The sequence below is a fragment of the Nicotiana tabacum genome, chromosome 24 (assembly GCF_000715075.1).
Source record: "Nicotiana tabacum cultivar K326 chromosome 24, ASM71507v2, whole genome shotgun sequence".
NCBI lineage: Eukaryota > Viridiplantae > Streptophyta > Magnoliopsida > Solanales > Solanaceae > Nicotiana > Nicotiana tabacum.
In genome coordinates this window covers 27,049,351-27,059,619 of record NC_134103.1, presented here as the reverse complement: position 1 = coordinate 27,059,619, position 10,269 = coordinate 27,049,351, and the positions used below count along the sequence as shown (strand labels likewise).

General features: G+C 35.0%; 1 protein-coding gene across 3 annotated transcripts; it reads left to right on the top strand.

Annotated features, from left to right (window-relative positions):
- The first annotated feature begins 449 nt into the window (after window positions 1–449).
- Window positions 450–9,837, top strand: LOC107762782 (protein NRT1/ PTR FAMILY 4.6). Of its 3 annotated transcripts, none has more exons than XM_075248125.1 (6): window positions 450–587; window positions 686–797; window positions 1,069–1,286; window positions 7,748–8,191; window positions 8,504–9,220; window positions 9,619–9,837. In XM_075248125.1, exons 1-6 carry the CDS (start codon window positions 585–587, stop codon window positions 9,646–9,648), a joined length of 1,524 nt encoding a protein of 507 aa, XP_075104226.1. In that variant the 5' UTR covers window positions 450–584; the 3' UTR covers window positions 9,649–9,837. The 3 variants fall into 3 exon arrangements, with proteins under 3 accessions (XP_075104226.1, XP_016436649.1, XP_075104225.1); XM_075248124.1 differs by lacking the exon at window positions 9,619–9,837 and adding an exon at window positions 900–970 and having other exon boundaries at window positions 475–587; window positions 8,504–9,556; XM_016581163.2 differs by lacking the exon at window positions 9,619–9,837 and having other exon boundaries at window positions 8,504–9,556.
- Window positions 9,838–10,269: the final 432 nt, after the last annotated feature.

The window sequence follows — 10,269 nt, the reverse complement described above, 5'->3', positions numbered from 1 at the left end:
ACCAAACCAAACCAAACCAAACGAATCCTTATTCTATAACCAATCAAATCCTTATTCTAACATCACTCAATCTCTCTTCTTTTCATTCCCCGTGAAAAAGGAAGAAAAGCTCGAGTGCCAAAGAGGAATTGTGTCATAAATATAAATAAGGTATTATCATTTTTAGCTCGTGTCATAAATTATTTATATTCGATAATAAAAAAAGTGTATAAAATATATATAATTTTTGTATATAACATACAGAATATATATATATACAAAATATATATATATTTTCAACTATTATTTTAAGAGCGGCTATACAATATCATTTTTCAAAAAAAAAAAAATATTTGTAATTTTGAAAAGAAAAAAAAGAAAAAAATGGAAATTCTTGAAATTCTCCTATAGGAGGAGGACCTTTAGCCTTTGCTTTTTCCCAAACCATTCTCTTCTAACTCTTTAAATAGCCCCACCTTTCGTAACTCTCGTTTCTATCTCATTCCTCTGTATTCCATAGAGATCCCTCCAGTCTTTTTAACTCTCAACTTAAACCCCTAAAATCCAAGTTGAGATTAAAGCTAAAAGGAATTCAAGAAAACAAAATGGTGGGTTCTTCTTTCTTTCTCTTTTTCTCCTCTCTTTCCCTTTAACCCTTTTTGTTTTCAGCCTTTCAATATATTCATCACTCTGTTTTGTGTTGCAGGAAGCAGAGAGCCAAACCCAATTAAGCAGTTGGGATGGCTATGTTGATTGGAAAAATAGGCCTGCTCTCACTAAGAAACACGGTGGTTTACTTGCTGCCTCCTTTGTCTTAGGTAAAAATCATTTTCATATGCCTAAACTCCTTATTTTCTGGAAATTTTATAAGGGGTTTTGAGAAAGAGATATTCCTTCATTCTTGCATGTTTGAAATGAAGGGAACCCCGGGCAACGATCAAGTTATCTCGGTTTGAGCCGTGAAATTAGTCATTGATGGTGGCATCAAGACGTACGCGAGATGCCTTATACACCTGGATGTACTTTTTTATCCTTTCTTGCATGTTTGAAATTTTGATTCGTGAATTTTGTTGTAATGAAAAATAACAGTTGTGGAGGTGCTGGAGAACTTGGCATATCTGGCAAATGCAAGCAATTTGGTGCTCTACTTGTCGGAATATATGCATTTTTCACCGTCAAAATCAGCAAATTCTGTGACCAATTTTATGGGCACAGCATTTCTACTGGCACTACTTGGTGGATTCTTATCTGATGCCTTCTGCACTACTTATTTCATCTATCTCATCAGTGCACTCATCGAATTTCTGGTAAATTTTCATTTCTATTTCCCATTATGTTTTTTCTTTCATCTATATGTTCATCGCCGTTCTACTCTTCTTCTTTTATGTACTAATAGTGTAAAAAATATTTACATATTTAAGTAATCCGTGAGGTAATTGCAAGTACATTTTAATGATGAATATTAATTGGTAAGATATTTAAAAAATGATAACTAACCTACTACTGAAAAATAGTATTACTATGTTGTAAAAAAATGTTTATATTTATAACTGACTGAACTGCACGCACGTGGATTTTAATTTGGTGAGGCGTAAAATGAGCAGAAACTATGGCATTTTTGGCCAATATTGAATTAAAGAGAGTTGGGAAATGTGATCAAAGGCAGTAACGTAGCCACACTTTTTATGCACCCCATTCACTCTCTTTTGTCTTGTAGTATTAGTATATTTTTTCAGAATCTTCCCTTTCTTGTATATTAATTTATTTTCATTTTTAAACTAATTGAACCGTTATAAATGATAGCAGTCGCACTTTCAAAAGGAAAAAAAAAAGGAAAAAAGTCAAATTACTTTTGAAGTAAAGAATGACTATGTTTTTTTTTTACTCCTATGTTGTTCTTTCCCAATACTCCCTCTTCTATTACTTCCTCCTAATTCTTTTTTTGTTGAGTGAATTTTCATACAATAAAGATTTGCATAGTGCAATAGTTTTTTCTTTCTCAGTGTCTGGTCGTATTATGAAGTTCTGATTAATCGAGTGTTGTCTACCAAAAATAATTCATTCTTCGATACGTGGATTCACGTGAACTCGTACTTCTTTTCATGTACCATATATAATAATGTTATATTTTTTCAAAATTACTTAAATATATGTGCGTCCACCCATGCTCAAAAGATCCATTGGTGCACCAATTATTATTGGGTGCACGACACGGTCACACTTAGTATAGATATATATGTAAAAATTACTAAAATTTAAAAAAATAAAATAATTTTGAACCTATAATTTCAAAAGTATAGTGGGTTCATAAGTGTCAAAAGTAAAATCCGTCAATATAAATTGTAGATTCACCTCTTCATAATAGTACACCCATCTTCTTGAAATTTTCGATCCGTCTCTGACACAAACCCAAGCATAATAATGAGATAGTCTATACTAGTACTAGTTATTAAGAATGGCATCCTAAAAATAGTGAATGATCAGTTTTCAAATTGCAATAGGGAAACCAATTTGCAAGTGAGCAAGTTGATCGATTCCAGCTACAAAAGTTTTGTTAGTATGACTTAAAAGATACATAGGAATTGGTTGCTTTTTTTTTCTTTTTATCTTCTCTGTCTGCTTCTTTTTCTTTTTCCTCATAGTCCCATCCATCAAACCAAACATCAAACTTATTAACGAAGAAATTAGGAAAATTAATATTGACCCCATAATGGAGCTTAGCTTTTCCTTTGTCATTCTTATTCTTTAAAAAAATTCCAAAAGAAATCCCACGAGCCATGACTCGAAAAGAAACTACTTGATATGATTCGATTTGGTGAAATAAAGTTTGTGGCATCGTGGAAAACACAGTTTATAGTATGAAAACATTTGTCGTCTAATTTTGTCAAATTACATCTGATTTTTAGATCGACATATTTTACCCCCCCTCCCCCCCAGATCTCGCCACATCATTCATGCAGCGTATTTAGTTAGAGTGTTGCAATTTCCAGGGACCCATACCCAAAATAAGCCTTTTTTCACATCAAAACATACACTCACACAAACCTTTTTTCGTTTTGTATTTAAGTATATTTTTTCTCCCGCACTTTACGTTGGTCAGTGATATATATTGTGCCAATAGACTAAGAAAAATATTTACAAGTAGTCATTTTTTCTTGATTGGATAGGTTAAGGGTGTCAAACGACAATTCTTCGCCGAAATATTATACTGCGTAGTTGAGAAATTTATTTTTATCCATATATACTTGGAGTATATGTTGGCTCTCCTTAATTAACTTCTTCGTGTATTTATTCTTTATATTTTGATACCCCTTAATGAAAATTTTAACTCCCGCTATTGAATATGATCACATATGAATAGTAATAGTGGGGAAGGCGAAGATAGGAGAATAAGTATATTAATAAAATTGCAATATTCCTTCGCCGAAATTATAAACGGTAAATTTCAACCACACATTATGTGAATTCATCAGATGTCTTTACACCTACAGAACAATCTTTGTCAAGAATTTACGTTAACTTGCGGGAGCTTGGGATAAGGATTTGTTGGAATTAGATGAGGGAACAATTAGGAAAAAGACAAACATATAAATACAACATCTAAATATCCGTCGGAAAAGCAATGTAACAATATTGTTTGTTAGCATTGAATCAGGGGTGGAGCTAGAACGCGGGGTACGGGTTCGTCGAACTCAGTAGCTTTGGTCCAAACTTTGTATTTGTTTTAAGAAACTTATTGAATGTATACAAATTATTAACTAAAAACTCAGTAACTTAAATGAATTAGAATTCCGAACCCATAAACTTTAAATCTTAGCTCCGCCTCTGCATTCAAGTTGTTTGTCTAAAGGTACACGACGAGTGTTTGCCTCAAAGTCAAACCAGTAACTAGTAGCGTATCAGCAGCCATGGCAGATGCTTCATATATATAACATGTACATTCGAGAAGCTGACACTCTTGGCATGTTATATATTGGCATCTTAGGTTTTCACATTTGACGTTGTCCTTTTCTTCTTCCATTTATATGCGTAGCTAGTGTTGAGAACATTTTCATTATAAACCATACTATTAATGCATTGAAAGCCCTGAACAGTTGCGTAATACTCAGTCTTGAACAAATAATTTTGAAGGACTCAGAACCTTGAATTAATTAAGTTTAAATTTTAGATTTTGCCTCTTCACATAATGGGTGTGGGCTGGGAAAAAACAGCCCGTCCGATTAGTGGGGTGGGCTGGTTAGTGGGCTGGGATTCCGGGTTAGTAGTGGGCTAGGATATTCCGAGTTTTGGTGGGCCCGTCCGGGTTCGGGCTTATCGGGTTCGGACCGGGCCGGTTTATTAATTTTTTTGTGTGTATTATGTTTCCTTGTTCAATGTAATTGTTACTTAAGTGTTTACAAACTTTTAAATAATAAAATAAGTATTTTAAGGCATAAAATTAAACTTTTAAACTTTAAAGTTTTAAATTTGAAATTTGAAATTAAGTGGCTATATAAAATTATCTAATAAGACCAATAGGTAAGGATCAAACTTCAAAGGCTTTCCTTTCATATTGTCATTGCATAATAATACTTCAAATTAACTTGTCTTATAAATTAACACATTAAACTTAAAATAAGTCTAACAAATTCAAAATAACCCAAATTATCTCAAATCAACTTAAATATGAATTCCTGGAGGACGCACAAGACAACCCTTGATATGCCTCCTTAAACCAGTTGTGCCCCTCCACTTTCGATAAACATTAAAGACTCGACCACAGTTCTCTACTTTGCGAACTTTTTTATTTTCTTCTACCACCTCAAAGTGTTCCCAAATATGTGAACGCACTCTAGAAGCACGAGGCATGATTTAACTTGAACCTAACAAAAATGGTAACCACGCTTCTCTTGATAATTGTAATTTTGTAGTGGCTACCATAAATAATTGATAAAACTTGAAATATTAATTAATTGAGAACTTGAGAGCAATAAGTAATTCAATAATCAAGGGAATTGAGAGAGAATTAGAGTAGAAGAAGAGTGTAAGTTGTGAAAAAAATGAACGCCAAAAGCCTACACTCTCTCGGATATTGAGTGGGTTGAACCGGGAAGAGATCCGGACGAACCTTCCAACTAAGAGGTCTTCCCATTGAATTCTATTACATACACGACCACATTGAATAGGTTATGGCCATCCTTCTGTGTAGGCTTATTTGTGGATAATAGTAGTTATGTAAATGACGAAGAGTTCGCCCAGCCAAACCCCCAAAACGTGGGTCTTGATTTTCATTCTATTATGCATATGGAATTAGAACCGGGCTACCCGAAAATGCCCGGTACTTTATTGTTGGGGACAAGTAAGATTATTATCTGGTTAACCGCCATCTCTCGGGACGAGAGGGGAGCTATTTATAGTTATTAAAAAGCTAAGAATGTAATTTATCAATTATCAGGGTTTGAGGGGTTATTTTAGTAAGGGGATAAGGCGAAATGGCTAAAAGTGCTAAAAATGGCCGTTTTCCAACGGTCATTTTTGATTTTGACCATTGACAACAGTCAGAATTTTTTTTTAAAAAAATTACAACATAAACCGGGCTGGAAGGGTTAGCGGGCTAGTCAGGTTCCGATGCACCGGTAGCCAAAAAAGGCCCGACCCCTTCCGGCACACACCCCATACCCTAGCCAAACTGAACCTGGCTGATCCGGGCTGAACCGGGTCGAACCGGGTTGTTAGTGGGCTGGCCTAACCCGATTAACACCCTTACTTCACATACACACTTCGTTAGATTTATTTTCTGTTTTTTCCCTTTCTTGTTCTGTTGTGTGACTTTTTGATTTGTTGTCGTCGTCCTATAACTCTGTTACTCTCTCCGTTCTACAATAAATGACCAATTTGCCTTGGGCACATCCATTAAGGAAATACAAAATTTTAGATAAAAATAGTTAGTGTGACTAAACTACCCTTAATTAAATATTGCAGTATAGTTATGTGAGGAGTAAAAGACTTTTTGGGATACGTACATAAGGGTAATTTTGAAAAACACAAATTAAATTTTTTCTTGATTATATAAATGAACACTTATTTTAGACCAAAATATAAAAGCAAATTAATAAATTATTGTGGAACGAAGGGAGTAACTCTGTTGCGTGTTGATGGTGGTAGGGCCACCCCAAGTTTTGATTGACATGACTTTCCTTTTTGGTGGCTTGTTTAGTGGCAATTAATACCCAATTTTGTTAAGTTGACTATATGATGCAAGTACAAGAAATATCATAAAATAATCATTAAGTTTTTTCTTAAACAACTAAGCTCGTTTATTTTAGACCCTACTTGTAAGATTTTACGGGTTTTTTGTTGTTGTAACTAAGCCAATAATTGACACTAGTCTTGTATTCTCATAGTCCTTGTTCTTGTTATTACAAGTTTTGCCATGGGCTTTTTCGCAACCTTTTATGTTGTTGTAATTGATTGGTTATTGCTTTCTTTCACTGTTCTTGAGCCGAGGGTTGATCAGAAATAATTTTTTCACTTTCATAAAGTGGAGATAATGTCTGTATACACATTACCCTCTCCAGACCCTACTTGTGGGATTCCAATGGGTTTGTTGTTGTTGTAACTAAGCCTGTTTATTTTTAGAAAAAAAGTTTTCCAAGAATGTACCAAAAGATAAAATATACATAATTAAAGAACAAGTTTTGGTTGTTTAAAATAGAAAAGTTTATGCATAAATGGTATGTCAAGTGGCATATGGCATTAGGGTTTTGCCTTTTATGGTTAGCCTATATGGGAATATTAATCGTAAGTGGTGATTAAAAAATAGTAACTTTAAGAAGGCCAATGCAACAGGTGTTTGGTTTTTAGTAATGTGGCAGTGCTATCTATTTCTTTAAATAGACATGAACTTTCCATTATGAGAAAATGCCCGCAGAAAACATTTTATATCATTTGGCAAAAGGGAAAATGCCACTACAGCAACTTATCAATGCTTGATTATACACCTATTAAAAGTCGAAATGTGTAGTAGAATAACTTAGATTTGTTTTTTTAATGGCCTTTGCCTATTTGTTTGGAGTGCTACAAATGATGAATATTAGCCCTGTCTTTACTAAATCCTACTAAATTGTCTTTGTTGCATGCCATGTGAACATATTTTGGTCAGTACTATATATATTTTTCTCATAAAACTCTTTTTTTTTTTTATTTTTTTTTTTTATAGTGTTAATGCTAAAGATTCCACTGTTGTCTGTTGCTAGGTATTTATTTAATAAAAATTTGATAGATTTAATCTGTATGGTTAGTTCCAGAATTTGGAATGTCAAAAGTGGACTTAAAGGAGGAGATTGTCTCTTTATTCCAGTGGCAGCTACAGAACGTTTTCTTCACTTTTTAATGTGTGAACTTTAAACTCTTTTAGGGTCATTCTTTTCCTAGACCTACTTGAGTTTTAGCACTATTATCCTGCAAGTTCAAGATGCACCAACATTGCACATTATAATATGTAATACTTAAGAGAGTCTTGTTTAGCCTTTAGGTGTAGAACGTAAACCTCTTTATCAATGAATTTTGTAAAGTATTTTGATGTAGGCAGCCTACCCTGGTCCAAGCATCAGTGACTGATTTCAATTTTAAAAAAAAAAACATTGCATGTTATTTTAGCATCTTGACGAGAAAGCTAAAAGTTTTAAATTATAAAATGTAGAGGCATAATTCGTGCATCATTTCATTTTTCTTAACAAAGATTTGATTGATTGTTTGTGAATATCTCCTGAAATTTTGAATGAAACAGGGACTGGTGGTACTCACCATACAGGCTCGTTCTGCGTCGTTGAAGCCACCAACATGCGACCTACATGCAGCGCCCAGCGTGCCGTGTGAACAAGTTCATGGTACACAAGCTGCAATGTTGTTCATAGGGCTCTACTTAGTGGCATTAGGTGTAGGAGGTATAAAGGGATCGTTGCCACCCCACGGTGCACAACAGTTTGATGAAGCAACCCCACAAGGAAGAAAGCAAAGATCAACTTTCTTCAATTACTTTGTTTTCTGCCTCTCCTTTGGAGCTCTCATTGCTGTAACATTTGTGGTTTGGGTGGAAGACAACAAGGGTTGGCAATGGGGATTTGGAATTTCCACTTTCGCCATATTTTTGTCGATCCCAGTCTTCCTTGCTGGTTCGCCATTCTATAGGAACAAGATACCTTGTGGAAGCCCTCTTACAACAATTAACAAGGTATAGAGTTTCACTAAACCTTAATCTTTCATAATCTATTTCATATTATATTCAGGGACGGATGCAGCATTAAGATATCAGAGCAAAAATTTATGTGTAAATATCCCCACTATAATGCAACAAATAGTAGTTTATGAACTAATCTTAACTTTAAAAATATAACGGGTTACATGCTAAGAACCTTAAGATTGAATCCATAGAGCTCAAATCCTGAATCCGCTCTGATTATATGTACTTTATAGTGTGCTTTACCAAAGTGCTCTTTGATTCATATCTTTTCTAAGTGACTAAAATGATGATTTTTATGTGTAGGTTCTTATTGCGGCCTTGCTAAATTCTTGTGTATCAAGAAACTCAACTAGTGCGATAGCAAGTATGGCTTCAAGCCCTTCTCCTCCAATTCGGACTGGCAAGGAAAATGGCCAAGATTCAAAAAGCAAAGATGTAGAATCAATTGAGACTCCATCAACAAGTCTTAGCTTTCTTAATCGGGCTGTTTCAGACACACCCGCTTGTGGTGCACTAGAATGCTCAGTACAACAAGTAGAAGAAGTCAAGATTGTGATGAAAATCCTCCCGCTTTTTGCCTGCACCATCATGCTCAACTGCTGCCTTGCTCAACTGTCTACATTCTCAGTCCAGCAAGCAGCCACAATGAACACAAAGGTCGGCTCTTTAAAAGTCCCACCGGCTTCACTCCCAATTTTCCCCGTCGTATTCATGATGATCCTAGCACCAGTTTACGATCATTTCATCATCCCATTCGCTCGTAGAGTAACCAAAACAGAAATGGGCATATCTCATCTCCAACGCATTGGTATCGGATTGTTCCTCTCCATTGTGGCCATGGCAATCGCAGCTCTTGTTGAAATCAAGCGCAAAAGTGTAGTTACTGACTCAGGCCTCCTAGACTCTGCCAAACCGTTGCCCATAACTTTCTTCTGGATCGCGTTTCAGTACCTGTTTCTTGGATCAGCCGATCTTTTCGTTCTAGCAGGGCTTCTCGAATTCTGCTTCTCAGAAGCGCCGGTTAGTATGAGATCATTGGCAACATCTCTATCATGGGCTTCTTTAGCCATAGGATACTATCTTAGCTCGGCGATAGTATCCATAGTAAATAGTGTGACAGGAAATTCAAAGCACAAACCATGGCTCTCTGGTGGAAATTTGAATCACTACTATTTGGAGAGGTTCTACTGGTTAATGTGCATACTAAGTACATTAAATTTCATGCACTACTTGTTCTGGGCTTCAAAATATAAGTATAGATCTGTAAGGTCAAGTAAGTAAACATGCAGTGTACAGAACTCAAATGTGTTGTTTTAATAAATCAAAAAGGAAGCTAAGATCTCAGCATTGCATTGCGAATTAATTGAGTAGAAGAATCTCGCTACTCGTTGACCGTCTTGTTTATCTTTCAATGCCAGACTCAAGCAGTGGCAGAGCAGGAATTTTAACGAAGGATTCAAAAATGCAAGAAAGCCGAATTGAACCTGTGACTTAAAGCAACTTTTGAGCCATTTTCGCAAAGGGTATTCAACAATTTATAAATATATAATCTATTTTGCTTTTATCGTCTTTGCACAGTATAGTGAATCTATCATTTGTGTTTTTTTTTCCGTCTAATGAACGTGTTTCACATTTTCTATAGTGTGTTACTGTGTTTTTCCATTTCCCGGAGAAAACACAAACATCTCTATCATCTTCGTGAAATAACGCATGAAATGATCAACTTTTCAAGTAGCAAAATTGTTAAGGGGTTGTTTGGTTGGGAAAAAGGTATCCCGAGATTAATATAATAACGGGATTATAATATCCTGATTAATTAGTGGATATACTTTTATTGGTAAATATTTAATTTATTAGACTAAAAAAGGGACGAATTATACTTTATATACTCCTATAGACCCTAGGCAGAGCCAGGCCTATGCTTGTCGAAGAGGGGTCACCAGACCCCGTTAACTTCGGCAAAAATTCTAAATATGTAAATATATATATATTGAAACGGTCATATATTTTACTTGGAATCCTTAAGATCAAAAGTTACTGATTGATCAGTTCGCTCATGTGCCCTGCTA